Raw genomic sequence first — 18,698 nt, forward strand, 5'->3', positions numbered from 1 at the left:
TGTGGTCCTGCTCCTTCTTTTAATGTGCATCTCTTACTGCACCCAAGAGTGCACCCCTTGTTGGTGACAGAATGTTTGAGGAACACAAATTAAGTAATGAAACCTATTTGCATTGCTTCTTAGTTTTTAACAACCCATTAAGGAGAAATGAAGTGGCAGGCTTTCTAGGAGAGAATATTTGAAGTCCACATTCCAGCAAAGAGACAGAGAATTTAAAAATTAAACTAAATTCAAGCCAATGTTAATTTAATATTCCTTCTTGAAAGTGGCAGTCCTCGCCCTTTAAAATACTGCCGGCCCTGCAGCGTGAGTTTCCTCAAGTAACAGGATGATCCTGCAGGACAGGAAGAAATTTAAAAGGCAAGGACTTCCTTTCACGCTCTCTATTTTCGTGATGAGACTTCTCTGAGAGAGTCCACAGTGTGATTGGAGAAAACGTAACTATTTGGCTGAACCAAAGAAAGGGTGTTTTTCTTCGAAAATGTGGGCCCGACCCTGGACTCTTTAGTCAAGCAAAACTCCCATTGAGTTTCTAGGTGGGCTTTGCCTGAGTAAGGAGTACAGGTCTGGGTCTTGTATTGAATGTCATTTCCTTCAGTCTGCCACTCTAGCACTTCCCTCCTAGCTGGAGCCTGTTCTGGTTTTTAAAATCAAACATGTACCCAAGCACCAAACTTCATTAGGGTGGACTAGGGCTAGTGGTGCAGCTTACTGTAGGTGTTGGGTTCTTTTGTGCACTTAGATTCTCCTATAGCTAAAGTAAGATTCTGCTTGGCTTCTGTCTTGTCATTGCATTTCCCCTCCCCATATACATCACAGTAAGAGAGGGGACCATTTTGCCAGAATTATGGTTTCAGTAGTAAATCAACCCCCTTCAGGTGGGAATAATTCTGGCAAGCTCCATCCCTGGCTGATGTATTGTGATTATACCACACCCTAAGTATTTTTCCTCAGTGCCAATGGACAGAATCAAAAAGGGCTGGGCTGGGAAGGCCTTGATTCAGTCTATGTCAGATGTCAGCAACGCCTGAGCTAGGCATTGACAGAGCACAATAAACAATGGAAGCGATGAGCAATGGTAAATTATTTCACGCCATTCAAGGGGGACTCGAGTTGGTTTTCTGGATATGTTTCTGATGACAGACCAAGATCAAAAGGGGAAAACCCCTCATCAACTCCTGGCATTCTAAATTGTACAGCAGGATGCAACTCCCCTAAATAAATAGGACAGTGTTACCGCTTAGTATTGGGTGAAATGGGCACCTTAGGGAAGCCCAATTAGCTGTTATTGGGTTGTCTCCCTTTGGGAGCTGTTCTATCACATACCAAGTGCTCTTGTGGCACTGTATGTAACTTTTCAGAGACAGACCCCAGTTATCTGCTGAAACCTACAGTCAAGTGTTTATGCCACTTGCTGAAGTTTGGATTATTTCATTTAAGCTTCAGTGGAAAGAGCTGTATTCAGTGCTTGTGTGTCAACAGTTCTAATCCCCAGTCCCATATTAATGGTCAAGGACAAAGAGAGTCAGTTTTTCATCCAAAGAACGTTCATCAGGTTTATGTTCTTTCCCTCATATCTGCCCGGTGTACAACTCCAACATAGGAGGTCAAGTGGTTGTCTTCTGACCCCAGCACTTGGCTGCTCTTTGAGTCTATACAGTAGCTCTGCCCTTTGGGAGTATAGTTAACAGTATGTGGTATAAATATGTGCATGCCTCATTGTGTGGAAGGTGATGTGCTATTGTGGTACAAATTTCAATGGGTCAGTAGGTGTGGTTTTTGGAGATGGGGGCCCATTGTTCAGAAGGTATTTCCATACTACCCATAGCCAATTATCCTGGTTGCTAAGCTGCTCTGTTTTGCTCTAGGGAGATGCTTCTAAGTCTGATTCTGAGGGAGATCTTTTCCCTCATAGCCTGGAAGAAGAGGGTGGACTTAAGAAAAACTTGTCAAACCCAGCCTGTAAGTAACCATGCTGGAAATCAGTCCTCCTAGGGTGACTTCACTTGATAGGAGACACAATGTGTCCAAAAGAGGAAAGGCCTTCTGGGGGGGAGTGTTTAAGCAGTATCTCAGGCCATTGCAGACTCTATCAAGGTATAACTGATTTTAAATGAGTCATGGATCATGACCTAAAGGCAAAGATATGTAATGGTGTTAGTCCACTATCTCCCGGTAAAGCCCAAGAACCAGCCCATATACTATTGATATGGGGTTTATAGCTGGGGAAGGAAACAGCAGGGAGCTGCTGCCTGTAATTACCACTCTGACAGGCAGCAGAGCTGTGATGCACTAATACTTGGAGAGCAGGCACAGGGAATGGTCAGGGTGAACTTTGCGGGGAGACATATTTATTGTCCACAAAGTAGAAGATTTGGGGAGGTAGGAAAAGGAGAAACTGGGGGAGTTGAAGCTCAGGGGATAAGAAGGAGAGTATGGGGCCACAGAGCACACTCGGCAGTGCTGTAGGACTTCTGTTGACAGAACGTGGAGAAAGGAGTACAGAAAGGGAAGAGAACTGGGAAAGAAGAGCATAGGGAGAGGAAGTAGGGAAAGAGCTTACAGGAAGAGAGGGTGGGACACTGTGGGAAGCAAAGCTTGGGAGGAGATGAAAGAAATTAATGGAAGGGGGAATTTGGGGGAGGCATGGTTGGCAGATTGCTGGTGCTCCTGAAGCAGCAGATGACAAACCAATGTCTGTTCTTGGCTGCTGATCTTTAAAACAGGTTTATTTGAGTCCCCATGCCATGCAATTTCTGGTTTTAAAACAAAAACCCAACCACCCACTCTCTCATTAAAAATCTCCTTTGTCCCAATAATGGAAGAGTTCTCTCCTTTTCGTGAAATGATGTTATTGGCCCCATGACCTCCCCATGTTCTGATTAGAGCTGGCTCCTTTAGGGCCATCACATCCTCTGTCACCCTGATTTTGGTTGCAACCTGAAGGGTGATGGAGAATGATGGGATATTGCATGTTCCTAGAGCTGCAGTATCTTAAAAACTCCTTGTTTCTTCCAGTGATGGTACTGAGCGACCTCCCAGAGCTGAAGAAGAGTCTGACCCCGCCTCTGATCATCCACACAGCTGCCACCCCAATGCCAATGCCAAAAAGTGCCATGTTCGGAGATGCAGCTCGGGGCTATGACTCTCGCAGGGCCAGCAGTGTCTCCATGGATCCCAATGCCTATGAACTCAAATCACCAGTATGCAGCTCATCTTCTTGATCACACTTTGTGGCTGCTTTGTTTCTGTTTGGTTTGTGCGGCTGTTTCCAGCTGTGTGGGCGGGCTGTTTGTCAGTCTAAGTGTTTATACTGTGCTCGCTGCCTTGGTATCTCTAGGCCTGCCTATTGGGAACAAGCATGAGATGGTGGCAGTGATGCTGGGTTGACTCTTTCCATGTTCTTGTCCCTTCCTCAGTCCAGCATACAGAGCTCCCCCCACAGCCCTTGGAGTGCAGCCAGCAGCTGGAATAGTCGCCGGTCAAGCTGGAATAGCCTGGGACGGGCTCCCAGCCTGAAACGCCGGAGCCAGAGTGGGGAGCGCAAGTCCCTCTTGTCTGGGAATGGGAAGGAGAGTTCAGAGGAAGGGGAAAGCTCAGATGAGGAAAGGTCCAGCTGCGCTGGAAGCGTTAATGGCTCTTTACCTCACCGCATGGCGTCGCTGGAAACTAAAGGCTCGTTCGATCTCCAAGATACCTTGCAGGTGCCTTCCCTGTATCGAACCAGCAGCATGCACAGCAGCCGGACCGCTGCATCAGAGCATCAAGACTGCAATGGGAAATCCTCCCCAGGAGTCTTGTTACAGCAGCTCCCTTTGGATGACGACGATGGTGATGATGAAGGCAACCTGGTAAGACAAAGCAACAGTCGGTGGCTGCTGCAGCTTCTTGGCTTTCCTGTGCTTAACTGACACCCGTTCCCTTAGCAGAACAACACTGTGAGCGCCGAGCCGTCTCTCCTGCGCTCTAGCAGCAGACTTAAGAACACCATGTAAATCACACGTAAAAGCCACAGGGGGTTATGAAGCCCACCTCATCTGGGACAGGTTAAATGCTACTGTGATGTTTAATGCTGCACTGCCAAGTGCTGTGGGGTTGTGCTTCAAACTGAAGTAATCTTGGGGTATCTGTGGGGTAATATTGAGCCCTCTGGGGAATAAGGATGGGCTCCTCTTACGTCTTCGCTATTATTGATTTAGCACTGTGTTATTTAGCACCGTGGGTGTGCCCTGTGCATTACATATGGACAAGCCATAGTCCCTCCCGGAGGCACCGACTTTCTGAGTTCCTGGGGAGGTGCTCGACCCCCATTCTGCCCCAGACTGCGCCCCCACTCCACCCCTTTCCCCCAAACCCCTGCCCCTGCCTTTTCCCACCCCTGCTCTGCCCCACCTCTTCCTGCCCCGTTCTGCCTCCTCACCCTCAGTGCCTCCTGCATGCTGCTGAACAGCTGACCACCGGCGGGCCGGAGGCAATGGAGGGGAGGTGGAGGAGCTGATCGATGGGGCTGCCGGTAGGTGCTGAGCACCCACTTTTTTTTCCAGTGGGCACTCCAGCCCCAGAGCACCCACAGAGTCGGCGCCTATGTTCCCTCCCCTGGAGATTTCTCCACGTAGGCTTCACTGCAGCCCTGGCTGGATCACACATTTTCCACTCCTCCTGTTTCACAAGAAACCTCCACCCATTATCAGCCTGCACAGACACAGGAGCTGATTCTAGATGCATAACCTGTGTCCCTCAAAGAGACTGAGCCCCCATGGCCTATCAATTTGCAGCAGGTGGCGTTGGGGGTGTGGGGGAGGGTGAAGGTTATAAAATGAGACTTAGGCTTTGCAGCAGGAGGCACTAGTAAATGTCTTTGAAAGGAGCCCCAGACCACCTTAGCTCTTGGACCTGAGCATGGTGCCCGTTCTGTTCTTAGCGCTTTAGATGTACTTTGTAGGGGATCATGCAAAGCTTTTCTTTGATGTCGTTCACACCTTTCTACCCCCTGCCTTCCCCCGCCATCCCAACTTTTGCTTTCAGTTTTGAGTTAGGATGAGTGCCAAAATCTTAAAGCAAACTCAGTGAAACCACCCATTTCCCTCTGGTTTCATGTTGGAGCAATGAGAACCTCAGATCTCACATGCTTTCTCTGCAGAACCATAAATGGCAACATACAGGAGAGAGGGCTGATGTGGTCCATCTGAGATGTGCGGCTGTGTTTGCAAGACTGTGTCATTTGGTTTCTACTTCGGTTTTTCAAGTGATATTAGTCATGCAGTGGACATAGCCTGGTTATCTGAGCATTTTCTGAGTAATACTTGGCTAGTCTGTGTAGGCGCATGGGATGCAGGTCGGGATGGGACAGGGGAGGAGACCTGGGTATAATGAAGAGCCATTAGTCCAATATGTATCTCTTTCAGAGGTCTGAGAAGTGTCATTTAGAAAATGTTCGCTAAAAGCATAGCAGGGGGAGAAAATCAGCTGTAATTTTGCACTGATTAGAGATGCGAGGTGGTTAAGAGGCATTTCCCGTTTTTACATTTTCTGTGGATCTGTGCTCTCAAATGTGTGTAATTTGCAATGTGACGCTGTGCCCAATTTGTGTAAATGCCAGAGCAGTTTCAGCGTTAGAGTCACTGCAACCGCACTAGAGATGCGTCTAAATACAAGGAACCAAACTGAGAGCTGTCATCCACCCTGTCCAGCCCCTTTAAGGGAAATCATGGGGGAGGTTAACACCAAACTTGGCCTCCAGGCAATAAGGAACATAGAATGTGACTTATCAAATAAAAACCTGCAGACCATCTTCCCCATGTATCTCAGCTCCTGGAGGTCTCCTGGAACTTTATCTCCCTGTGTGTACAAGCATAAATGTGACACGAACATCTCATTTTATTGAGATCTTTCTCTCATTCATCCCTGACCTTTTTCTGTTATGTTAGCAAAACCTGCATGGGGACGTTGCATAGGCTAACAAGACCTTGAAACATCTTCCATAAGATACAGCAGGAGAATTTCGCTCCCTATCCAGAGAGTTACAAACAGGATGAGACAATAATATGTGACAGCAAATTGCTAATAAAGGGAGAGTCTAAAAATGTATACAGCTCACCCAAGGGTCTAGGCTTATTCTGAGTCATGAGCCTGCCCTAGCTCTCAGATGGACGGCTTGACAACTAGCTAAAATCAAACTCTAGGCAGATAGCAATTGACGCTACAGCAGCAAAATCTGATGATCTTTAGGATAATGGTCTCCATGTTCTTGTCACAGACTGATGACCATGAAAGACCCACCAGTCCAACTCCCTTTCAGTTTGATGGGAGCAGGACTGGGGACTATGGTGTGGGGGGTGTACTCCAACCCATGCTGAACAAGAAAAGGCTTAAACCTCGTTCATTCTCCTGGAAAGAAAAGTGCAGCCTGTAGGGACTGCATCAGGCTAGGAGTGAGGAGCTATAGCCCACTGGGCAGATGGACAGTGTTGCTGACTGCTGTGCCTTGTGAACTAGGAATCGTGAAAAGCTGGAGGTTTCTTATAGGGTGGAATGCTTCTTGGAAGGAGGAGAGGACTGGAGGTTGGGGAAAGGCCCTGGCCTTCTTTCTCCTTCACTCCCCTGGCAAGGAGAGGACTGGGGCTGTGGGGACATCTTGCCAATAAGGGAATTTGTTTTCTTTATTTGATGGTTAGGTCACTTGAACGCACAAGACTGTGTGGGATTAATTGCTGAACCAGGAGGAAGCCAGGTTTGTGGGGGGAGCTTCTTGGTTTGTGGTGTGTGTTAGGCCTGTCTACTCTAGAAAATTAGGTCGGCATAGCTACGTTGCTGTGGAGTGTTAAAAATCCACCCCCCTGAACGAGGCAGTTCAACCAGTGTAAGCCCTGGTGTAGACAGCGCTAGGTTGACAGGAGAATTCTCCCATTGATCTAGCTACCACCTCTTGCGGAGGTGGATTACCTTCTCTGACAGGAGACACCATCTCGTCGGTGTAGCTACTGTCTTCACTGAAGTGCTACAGCAACGCAGCTGCAGTGTTTTAAGTGTGGACAAGCCCTTAGTCTGCTTAGACCAGCAACCCCAATAGATTGGGCAGTGACTCCTCTTACTGTCCCAGAAAGGAGATAAGTGGGTGTTAGCCATCCATATTTGGACAGAAAAAGGCAGGCATCTGAAATGCTGTAAATTGTCAGTTGTAAATGGACTGGGCCTGGAAAATGCAGCACAGCACAAACACTGGCTAGTCTACCTTAGTGAGCATTTAAGATGCAATGAGCAACCAGCTTGGGTCTGAAATAGGCATCATTCTCCATCGTAGTGTTTGTCTGGGCAAGTGCCTGCGAACAGTAATTATTGAAGAAGCAGCTGGGGCAATACTGAGACTATGAAAGCAGCAGGCTGAGGAAATATCTTAGTACATTTCATTGGTATTGGAGAATGATAATGAAACTTTGAGAATGTTAATGGATGCTAAAGACGACCATAATTGCGAAGTACATACTGACGAGAAACAGAGGCTCTTTTGACCAAGATATAGTTGCCTAGCCACAAATCTCCTTTTTAAAAATATACTTATTCCACCCTGTCTCAGATGTGGACTCTCAGGCTATAATTTTAACTGATTGCTTTAACCTGGTTCTTAACCTCCTAGAAGTGCTGCAGACCACTTTGGTCACCCTTGAGATGGAATTTCTAAGAAAAGGGCCTGTAATTATTCTCAGAAGAATCATTATTAAAATTATCAATAGATCATGATCTTATTGCTAGCTGGAGACTTTTTATCCTCCCAGATTTCTTTCCCGCTTACCTGAACCAAACACGTAAGTGGTGCATGAGAACATACTGTGTGCAGTATCTCGTAGTTTGCATCCTGCAGCTAGTAAGTTGGTAACTGACTGCAATCTTGGAATGAATTTCTGAGTCAGATTATATACTGCATCGTTAAGCTAAGATTTTTAAAGACTGTAGTCTTCTCCGCTTTCCATGGACACAGTATAAATATTTACTGTAAACAGACTGAAGTCCCTGTAGTAATGCTCTAAGATCTGGGTTTGCTCTAGTTTCCTTTGCCAAACTTCCCATTCCTATTTTATTCTGCTGTGCTATGAAGTGGATTGTTTGCTAGACCAGTGTCCTCTCAGTGTTTCAATGGTTCTGTTGGTAACAGTTTGTAAACCACTTGGTGCACTTTTGAGATGGAAAGTGCTATATTATGGTAAAATAAGGTTCGTGTTTCTTGGCTTGTCCTCATTGTGAAGGTTCTCCTGAATTCTTCCACAGATACCAAGAGTTTTCTCCCTTTTTCTAACAAATAATGAAACAGTGGTTACTAGAAAATATTGTGTAGATTGAAGAATTCGTTCCCTCGGTATTTTGAGCTTCCTGCTCTGATTTCCTCATGCCATTTTTTGGGCTCTTTGCCCCCAATTTAACCTGGGTAGAACAAGAGGAAATGTCAAGTTTTTTCCAAAGAAAATAATCAAGCTGGACTCTTATTTAGATCAATGTGATCCTAGAGGACTAAATGTGCCTTTATGGAGTGACACCCCAAAAGCTGTTCTTATTGGATGTACTTGATGTTTTCTGCACTGAACTAAAAACCAGAACAAGGGCCAGGTTCTGATCTCCCCAGGCCCACTTTACATTGGTGTCACTCTATTGACGTCAGTGAATTCCCACCCAACGAACACTGGTGTAAGTGAGACCAGGATCAGGCCCATTAACTCTTCTTCACACAATAAAATCAAGGGACAAAATTCTGCTCTGGGTTGCACAGGTGTAAATCTGGAGGAACTCCACTGAAATAATGGCCCAATACAAATCTGGATTTGTAAAGGGTGTAACTGCAATCAGACTCTGACCTGAGATCTTTGATGTTTATATATGCTGGTCCAGTTTTTTGTTTCTCTCTCTCTCTCACTCAGAATGGAATTTCCACATTCTGCAAAAGGTCCATTGTAATGTAGAACCAAGCTTGTGAGAAATAGGAGCAGAAAGAGGGGAAGCTACCTAGTCTCAAACCAAAAGACTCTTCAAACACAACCCCCCATCTGCAAAGTGAGAAGAATTCTCTTTGTGCTTTTTCATCTGCTTTGCACTAGTTTTGTAACAAGCAGATCAACAATCAGGGAATCATATGTTTTATTATCTCAATCTTCCCCCGCTCACTGTTTGGAATGAAATAATCCAGTCCTGAGATTCATAATGCATCTTCTAGTTTGCATTCTATTGACTTGTTAAGCATGGATGGTTTATTAGCAGATTTTTTTCCCTATAATAAAAAATTTATAGATCAATGTCTCTTTATGACTCCAAGACGTATATCAGTCATCTTTTAATGTCAGCATTCTTCCCTTCTGCCCTCAGAAGCACATTAATAATATCCAAAATTCCTAACCAGGAAACTATTTTTCAATAGATCTCATTAATGTAGTCTCTAAAGGGTTCTCTATTCCCCCTTTGATGTTTGAACATAACACTGGTTAATATCAGTGGGAGTTATGCATGTGTTTTGTCCACTGGATAGACCCCTGGGGCATGTCTCTCTTTGTCAGCTGGGTAGAGCATTGAGCACAAAGGGAGTTTAGTTAGCTTCAATAGGCCAGCAAGATCACGCCCATAACATTCTGTCTAAAGGAGCAACTGAATTAAAGGGTTGTTGTTTTTTCTTCTTGTTCTCCCACATCTTTATTCATCCTGGCCAGGTGTGTCTTATGAACAAATAGATGTGATTTAAATAACATAATTGCTATATCTCTTTGAACATAATGCAAACTCCAGCAGCAATCAGGCTGATTGTAAGCAATGCTGTGTATCTGGACTTTGCAGAGAAAGCATTTGATGGGGTTCGGCTGGAAATACTCATTTTTTTTATTTCACAGAGATTTGGATGTGGCTCAGATGATCATGGGCCAAACTGTGCTCTGTTACACTGGTGTAAATCTGGAGTAACTCCTGTGACTCCAGATTTACATGGCTATAACAGAGACCAGAACTTGGCCTTGTATAAGGAAGCCAAAGCTTCAGAAATGACTGATGGATCCATATCCCAAGCCTTTTCCATACATGTTGAATAGAGGGACAGGATGGAAGTTCACTTTTCCCTTTTGTTATCTGATGTAGCCTTTGAACTACTGGCTGCAACAATTAGACAAAACCCAAAATATCTTTGGCATTAAAACTGGACAAAAGGAACACAAAGAGGCATTCTGTGCTGCTGACGCATTCCCATTCACTTCAAATCCTCAAGATAAATACCAGAAATGCTTTGAATAATAGATCCTTTTGGAACCCACCCAGCATACAAAATTAGCTGGACCAAGTCACAGCTCTTGCACCATGCTCAAGGGCTGGGGTAGCTATCAGGGTTCTATCTAGAACTTCATAAGGTGGCTTTCGTTTTCCAAAGGTTTCAGTTTGTCACCAAGCATTTTCATTAAAACGGACACTGTACTAGCTATTACCAGTTGCTAATGAGACTCCTGGCTGCGTGCATAGAAGCACAGAAAGCGTTTCACCCATTCCACTCAATTACCCTGACAGCTCTAGTTTTTACAGTCCAAGCCAGCTCAAACTGCTAATTGCTCAGCTCCTAGCGGGAATGCGCAGGCTTGTGCTTAAACTCTCTCATTTTATGCACTCCCAAGGTGCCTGTTTTGACCAGCAGTCTATTGGGTAGGGCACCGGACTTGGAAATCAAGTATCACAGGTTCAGCCACTACACTGCTGCGTGACCACAAGCAAGGCCCTGCACCTCTCTGTGCCTATTTTACAAATGAGGATAAAGACATTGATCTTCTTTGTGGATAAAAAGCTCCATTGGGCTTGATCCAAAGCCCATTAAAGTCAATCGAATAATTCCTATCAACTTCTTGGGCTTTTGATCTATGTGGTGGCATTATCCAGAATTAAAATGATGGAGTTGGGGGGGTGGGGGGAGAGTATACAATCAGGATACGGGAAATCAAGGGATAGATGGATTATTTAGTCAGGGCAAATTGTTTCAAGTTATTTGTCATGTGAAGGCAAGACTGTAACCTTGAAAGTGATCACAGGGCCGGTGCAACCATTTAGGCAAACTAGGCTGTGGCCTAGGGCGCCTAAAAGTCCCCTCAGGCAAGGAGGTGGAGTGGAGGTGAGCTGGGGGGGGGCGCCTGGGGAGGGCTGCCCGCAGTAACAGGGGAGGGGGCTTCCCGGTGGGGGGGCTGAGTTAGCTGCCGCAGGGGGAGGGGGTTAGCTGGGGGGGGGGTGCAAGGTGGAAGTTTCGCCTAGGGCACGAAACTTCCTTGCACCGGCCTGAGTGATCATCATTTTTACATCAGACCTATGATGAAAACTTGAGTCTTACAATTCACTGACACCCTATGTGCCATTTGATTGTCCTTTTGGTGCTTGGAGGTGCTGGATGGATCCTCTGCATGCAGTGTGAAAAATTCTGCTTCTGCTTTCACCCCATGCAACTGTATTGGCATCAGTAGGTTTGCAAGCAGTGGGTGTGTACAATTTGATCCCATATGGCGATATCAACTACAGCTCAAACAATAAGAAGTTTGAGGTAGTTCAGTAAAGCTATAAATACTGGTGTATTGCCCAGCAATTGGGATAATAATGGATGTATAAATCCAACTGTTAATTGATTGATTATAAATGATGATCCAGTAAACGTTTACCTTGAGAATGTAGTGGATTTTCAACTAAAGGCAATATCCAAAGTCTGAAATTCTAGTTTGTTAGAGGAAGATGGGTAGAACCTGTGGCTAGTTTTGTTTTGGGGAAATCAGGTTTGTTTTGCAAAATCAAACCCAAGCCCTGGTGATTTTTGCCCATTCCCCCTTTGTCTGACCCCCTCCTAATGCATGTGTAGGTGTGGGGGGGGGGCGTTCAGATAAATGGCTCTGCTTTAGACCTCTCCCTGGTTGGAGATTCATTAAGGACTAGATTGTGATACCCTTATTGACGTCCAGTAAGACTTTGCTGCACAAGTAACCCCATTAATTTCAAAAGGTTGGCACATGTTCTAAGCTAGTATTCAGTGCAAGTTAGGGTACCCCTCTGCCCTGAGTGGTAGGCACATTGCCACATGGTTTATGGTATTGTGGAAAGAATAAATCTAATATCAGATACAGCTGTACTCGATGGGCCTCATCCAAAGCCCATTGAAGTTAATAGAAAGATTCCTGTTGACTCTAACAGAATTTGGATCAAAGCCCAAAAATCTGCCATCCTGTCTTTAGCCACCATGGTATAAGTAATCTATTAAAATGGTAAGGCAGCTGCACACTTGATATTCTGTTAATGGACCAAAGTAGAAATCACTGGTGACTCCTCCAATATCACAGTGGTGCACAAATATGTGACTCAGTCATAAAGTTCAAGGCAGGAATGAACTAGATCATCTAGTCTGAGCTCTTGTATATCACAGGCCTCTGTACACCATCCAGTCACCTGCACACCAAGTCCAACAGCCAGAATTAGACCCAGGTGCCACAGACACAGGGGTCCACAAGTGGTATGCAGATGTCTGACCCTCTCCCCTTCTTATTGGCTCTAACAGAAGCCCTACGTGTTCCTTTTTTATTCAGAATTAAACCTCGGAAAATTTGGGCAAACATCTGTTAAGTATCCAGAATGTCTGAGGCTGACCTCAGAGCAGGGATTTTAACCAATACACTTGTCCTGTTAGTGTATTCATGATGCTGTAAAAATAATGGTGACAAGAGTTTTCAGAGGTTTAGAGAGTCCTGTCACTAATCAGCACAGACCTGGGCTCTGCTGCGCTAAGCCCTAGTTTTTGCTGGCAGTGCCATGCACACTGGGGTCTTTGCTTCTTTTCAGCTCATAATCAGCTGCTTTGCTGAAAGCTGAGTGACATTTCTGCTATGGGAAAAAATGTGACATCTTAGCTTTCTGATTGACTAGGTTTGGAAGACCCTTTTTTTAAAAACAACGTTCGCTGCTTTTTTCTTTATGATAATTTTTAAAATGTCGTCTCCGTGTTAGCGTGGTGACTTTGAGCAGATACCATGCGCAGCAGTGCCTGTCCATGCAGTAGATTTCCTTAAATGTATGGCCTCCCACTTCCTTTACACAGCTGTGCTTAAGACATTTCTGTAAGTAGAGTTGCTTGCATGTTCTCTTAGGTATCATCAGTCTATCCCTGAGGTGCACAGCAGGGCATGTGTATCCATGCTGTCAATTTCATTATTTTAGTCTTGTATTACACACAAGAAATGTCATTCAGAAATGATCCCGGCTCGCAGGCCTGCAGTGCTGCCATATAACTTCCAGGTTGACAGGGAGGAGGAGAAATTAAAGCATCACAAGGGTTTCATGCTTGGCTGTTTGCTTTATCTGGGTTTCACTCCATGCCTGATGCTTGCTGTAGTTGCTCAGAATAACTGATTACAACTCACTGTTCAGTTGTCATTTTTCTTTTAGAGCAAAAGTGAGCGTGTGAAGGCTTGGATAAGGGCACACCTACCTTCCTGGTGCAAAGAAAGGGATTCCTGGTCTATCTACATCTTTGCTCCTCACTCTAAGTAAGGCAACTTCCATAATAATGTGATAGCTATGGGTAGAATTGAATGAAAGTGTTACAGCGGATCACTCCGTCCCAGTACCGTGAAGATTAGAGCCTTCATTGTATGCCAGCCTGCCCATCTCCCAGTCGGTGCATCAAGGAGGGTGAAGCCCACAGTGCTCTCTAAGTCTTGGAGACAGATTCTTTCCCCTGCTCCACTCCTTATGTACCATTCAATTGACATATAGTAGCCATATGGGTTGCTGCAACAGGCTGGGGAGCATTCTCCTGGTGCAGATAAATTGTAGGATTGCTGTAAGCTCTAGCGTAAGGATGGGCTGTGGGCAGATGATGGGCACATGAGTGTGGCTCTTACCTTATAATATCTTTGGGATCAGGGGCTGCACTGTAGCTCATAGCCAGCCAAGGGAGCAGCCCCTCTCTGCTTTAACTTACACCAGGATCAGGTTCAGCTTCCAGAACAACCCACAATACGGAGGGTGAAAATGTGGTTTAAAGCCATCTTGGCCCTCACCCATGCCCTGTGCCTCCTGGAGGTGCAGCATGGAATCTGAGCCCCTGTTTATTCATCTGGGGTACCTGAGGAACGCTGCCTCCTCCCTTAGGATAGGTGGTGCTTTGGTCCTAAGGACTTGTGGAACCAGCTGTCACCCCCATATCAATAGACAGGTCCCAGACATTGCTTCATGTACACTCGCTGTCCATTTAAGAAAGAGCGCAGAACCCGATGAGAGCCTTTACCCTGGTGGAGGTGAGTATCAGGGCAAGCCAGGCTGCTCCAGGCTGGGAAAGCTATGACCTAAAGGTCAAGGGGTCAGAATAGCTGCTGGAGGTAGCAGCAACCAGTTGTTTGCCCAGTAGTCTGTGATGGTGGTCAGCGATGGTGTGCAACTTACAGTCCCCTTCACACAGATTCTCGTTGAACTACTCATACCCATTCTACCAATGTCTGAGTGACTTCACCAGACGCTGCAAAGGGGGGGGGGGTGTTCAGTTAAGCTGGGAACCACTTTAATTGATCCCCTTCTTCCAGCTCCTCAGTGTGTAGTGAGGGGCATGGGTGTAAGTAGCTCCAGGGGAGTCTAACTTGGTGTAAAGGAATTGAAGCTAAATTGCACATTACCCTTAAATCTGGCCCTGTGAGCCTATGGAAGTCTGTAAGAGGCTGGCAGTGCTTGCCGGGAACACCTCACCCTCTTAGCAGGTGTAGAGCCTGCAGGCAGAGTTAAGGTGGTCCTGCTTGACTCATTGGGGCAGGCAACTGGTTACTCCACCCGGATGGAGTATTGGTTACTCTGTTCCATGACACTGCCAGCAGGAGCCCTCTGGGAGGTGGGAGGATCTAGGCTGTGGGAAGTCCTAAGGGAGGAACCCTAGGCACAGTCATGCTTGAGACAGAAGGCTTGAACAGATCTTTCTTCTGCTGCTGTTAATTTCTTTGTTAATAAAGGCAAGCACCCAGGGAATGGGTGAGCTTTTGACTTTACACAGTAGGTGGGGAAAACACCTGGGTACACAGTGGCTAAGTGCATCCAATGGTATCTAAATTGGTGTCACACATGCATTGGGGGGACCAAAAGAGAGTATTACACCAACTTAGACTCCTCTAGACTTAGACTTGCCTCTGAATTTGGCCCTTTGTGTTCCCTTTCTCCCATCCCCCAGCTGCACTCCTCCAGGAAAGGCCCGTTGCTTACATAAAGGAGCAAGAGTCCTTTGTTCTTTCCAAGGTGCAGCTGCTAGATGGCCATCTGGAATCAGTGCCCTGATACACGTTCATGCAGCAATGTCATGGCTTGTCCTAGGGGACACCTTGTGTTTCTGAAGCTGGTGGGCCCAAAGCAGCATTACAGTTCATTCATACAATGATTACACAGACTTTTACAAACAGTCTTTGGGAAATGTAATACCATGTTATAAATCCTGCATCAACGTACAGCCATCTGTCATGCTAAATAGCTCTTGTTCCTTTGTTCAGCATAGCATTCTTTAGCCTAGCACACTCAAACTGGGTTATTTTCTAGCTAGAGATGGAGCTAAACTAGAACCTTGAATCCAAACGTGTCTTTGACACTAGGTGTAAAGGAGAGCTTGAAATCCGAACCTGGCAATAGGGGTAAGTTGCAAGTGGCTGCTCTGTTTACAATGAACCAAACCCCAAATCCAACCAGGCACCCCTACACTTTGTGGTGTTTGCAAACTGTGTTCAAATTTTGTGGCTTGCACCCTTTTCTGTTTATACTGAGAAAAATTTGCTAACACATGGCCACCTTAGAGGAACAGTTGGGAGTCAGCAATGCATCTGCTTTTCAAGCCGATTGTTCAGTTCTCATGCTATGCATCAGGCTGATGCTTTGACCAAAGTTTTTCAGACCAGTTAGGAGTTAACAGCTCATTATATGTCTTTTTTTTCCCTTTTCTGGGCAGATTCCGTCTGATGTGCAATAAAATCATCACTCACAAGATGTTTGATCACATCGTCTTGGTTATTATTTTCCTGAACTGCATTACCATTGCCATGGAACGGCCAAAAATTGAGCCCCACAGTGCTGTGAGTATCAGAGCTGTGCTACAGGTTAATGATTTCCTGAACTCTCTGCTGTCACATTCACTGGGAAGCCACCAAAGCTCAAGCCACGCTGGACTGTATCTCCCTCTCTGCTCTTGACTTCATACTACAGAGAAAGAGGAGGCCAGATCCTTTCTCAGTAGTATGACAAAGAGTATCCTCGTCTCTGAATAGCTATAGTGAAGTCAGTCAAGTGTACACTGATTTATACCAGCTGACAAACTGGCCCTGAATTCCAGCTCAGGAATCAGATCTTTCGGGGCCATGCAGCTGCTTTCTGCAGCACTGATACACAAACCCTGTCTAGCTGGCCCAGAGAGGATCCACCAGTGAGAGATGAGCATGCAGTGGTATAGAGCTGACATGGGGGCTATATACCATCCACCTTCCCTGCTGCTGGCAGTGTGTGGGTCATGCATATGGCTAGCTAAAAGGGAGCACCACACGTAGGGACGCCCCCTGCACTTCCCTGGTCCTGCACTATGTTTTAGCTCTTTGTGATCATTACAGGCCAGCGTAAGTAAGGGCAGGCCTCAGGCTCTGACACTGCACAGAGGAAACAGTCACGCACAGAGCATCACCAGCATCAGAGCAGTGCATGGGAGGGCTTTAAGCCATCTCTGCATGCTGCTCGTGCCTTGTGCTCTGAACATCGTGGCTGCATCCAGGGATCTGGCCCCAGCTGTTTATAATTTGCCATTCATGGTTTATTTAAAAGAAAATCGATCCTGCCTATGTGGTATTAACTTCAGCAATAAATGTACCTTTACAGCACATGCTGAAGTGGATTTTCCATGATGCTGCCAACAGACAGGGATTCTTTCAGGCATTCAATCCTCTGCCCTCACCAAAGTTTCTTTCATCTGATTCTGAAACATACAAGACCAGCACTCATGTGCTGGGAAAGACATCAAGGCTTCCACTTTTAATATCCCATCTCCCCAGGCACAATCAAACTGTTTTAATACATGATATAACCAGGACATCTGTCTCCATTTTCTTCTCTGATAAACATTCAAACACTTTTACTCTCTCAGCGCAATGTTAGCTCCTTCCATCTGTTCTGCATCAGCGTATGGGTGGTGGGAAGGGATGGGGGAAGCTGTTCATTTTGTACTTTTCTGGCCTCTTTGTCGATCATCTTTGTTGTGACATAAGCAAATTGAATGGATACAAGCACTGTAATTCCATTTCCCCGAACCATTTGTTTTAATAAATTGCATAATGATTTTTCAAACCAGACCCTCATAACATCAACTCCTATCAGTCAGATGGGCAGAATCATCCACTTGCTCTTTTATTTCTGTATCGATTGCAGCTGGGAGATACACTATGTTGCTTCTGACATATTGCAGAAGACTGTTCATATTGCAACAATATAAATCCCTGTTCCCTCAGTGCATGAGTGCCTTGCTGTTTATTGTTTGTGGATCTTTAGGCTGAGATCTTAAAACTAAGGATCTTTGTGCTCTTCGTGTACATAAAAGATCCCCCTGGCACTCCTTCTCAGAGAATAAGCATGCCCCAATCGCCTTAAGCCAAATTTCTGTCCTTCACTGTTGTGCAGTAAGTGACTGTCCTCCACCCCAGAGATGGCTGCATTTCATTGCATGTACACGGTAGCAAAGTGCTTTGGAGTCTTTCTATATAAATGTAAACTCTCGTTATCGTTTTGTCATCTGTCAATATGTGAGTCTGGTGGGTTTTCTAAGGATAGAGCTGGGGAAAGGCGCTGGGTTGGTAGCCCTGGATAGTGAAGCCTCTGTATCCACAGAATATGTACAGCATGGATAGTAGCTCAAATGCAGACTTCCTCACAGTTCCCCAACTCTGCCCGGGAGGGGCCCACCATTAGGGTGATTGGTGATTAGTCTTCACAGCCCATTCAGTACTTGACCTCGTTTGAGTCTTGCAATGTTGCCAGTTAATGCCAGGGGTGGTGGTGGCTTTGGTGATCCATTGGGGACTGGACTTTAGCCACCAACCAGCCAGCAGATGGAAACAACTCTTAGGGCTGGTCTATACTGGGGGGGGGATCAATCTAAGATATGCAACTTTAGCTACGCAAAGTATCTTAGTTCGACTTACCTGGCTGTCTTCACAGCGGCGAGTCGACCGCCGCGGCTCCCCTGTCAATGCTGCGTACTCCTCCTGCCGAGGTGGAGTACGGGTGTCAATTCGCGGATCGATTTATCGCGTATAGACAAGATGGGATAAATCAATCCCCGATAGATCGATTACTACCCACCAATCCAGCGGGTAGTATAGACGTACCCCAAGTCACTTCCAGCCTGGGCTGGATCCAAAACAATGAACTTAGATGGGGAAGCATGACCTATTTTGGGGCACAACATTATGACAAAGGCTCTAGCATGCCACAGAAGGCTCAAGGAGCTCAATCTATTTACTTTAACAAACAGAATGTTAAGGGGTGACTTGATCACAATTTATAAGTACCTAGATGGGGAACAAATATTTGATAATGGGCCCTTTAATCCAGGAGACAAAGGTATAAACACGATCCAATGGCTGGAAGTTGAAGCGAGACAAATTCAGACTAGAAATGGTGTACCTTTTTACAGTGAGGGTAGTTAGCCATTAGAACAG

General features: G+C 45.7%; 1 protein-coding gene across 9 annotated transcripts in view; it reads left to right on the plus strand.

The window, feature by feature from the left end:
- CACNA1G (calcium voltage-gated channel subunit alpha1 G) overlaps window positions 1-18,698 on the plus strand; it is a 146,753-nt gene that overhangs the window by 69,138 nt on the left and 58,917 nt on the right. For all 9 annotated transcript variants that reach the window (XM_030534552.1, XM_030534560.1, XM_030534561.1 and 6 more), the window contains 5 exons: window positions 1,869-1,962; window positions 3,019-3,203; window positions 3,420-3,851; window positions 13,420-13,520; window positions 15,950-16,073. In XM_030534552.1, the coding sequence (XP_030390412.1) occupies window positions 1,869-1,962; window positions 3,019-3,203; window positions 3,420-3,851; window positions 13,420-13,520; window positions 15,950-16,073 (936 nt within the window). The remainder of the gene's footprint in view (window positions 1-1,868; window positions 1,963-3,018; window positions 3,204-3,419; window positions 3,852-13,419; window positions 13,521-15,949; window positions 16,074-18,698) is intronic.

The sequence above is a fragment of the Gopherus evgoodei genome, chromosome 15 (genome assembly GCF_007399415.2).
Source record: "Gopherus evgoodei ecotype Sinaloan lineage chromosome 15, rGopEvg1_v1.p, whole genome shotgun sequence".
Taxonomy (NCBI): domain Eukaryota; kingdom Metazoa; phylum Chordata; order Testudines; family Testudinidae; genus Gopherus; species Gopherus evgoodei.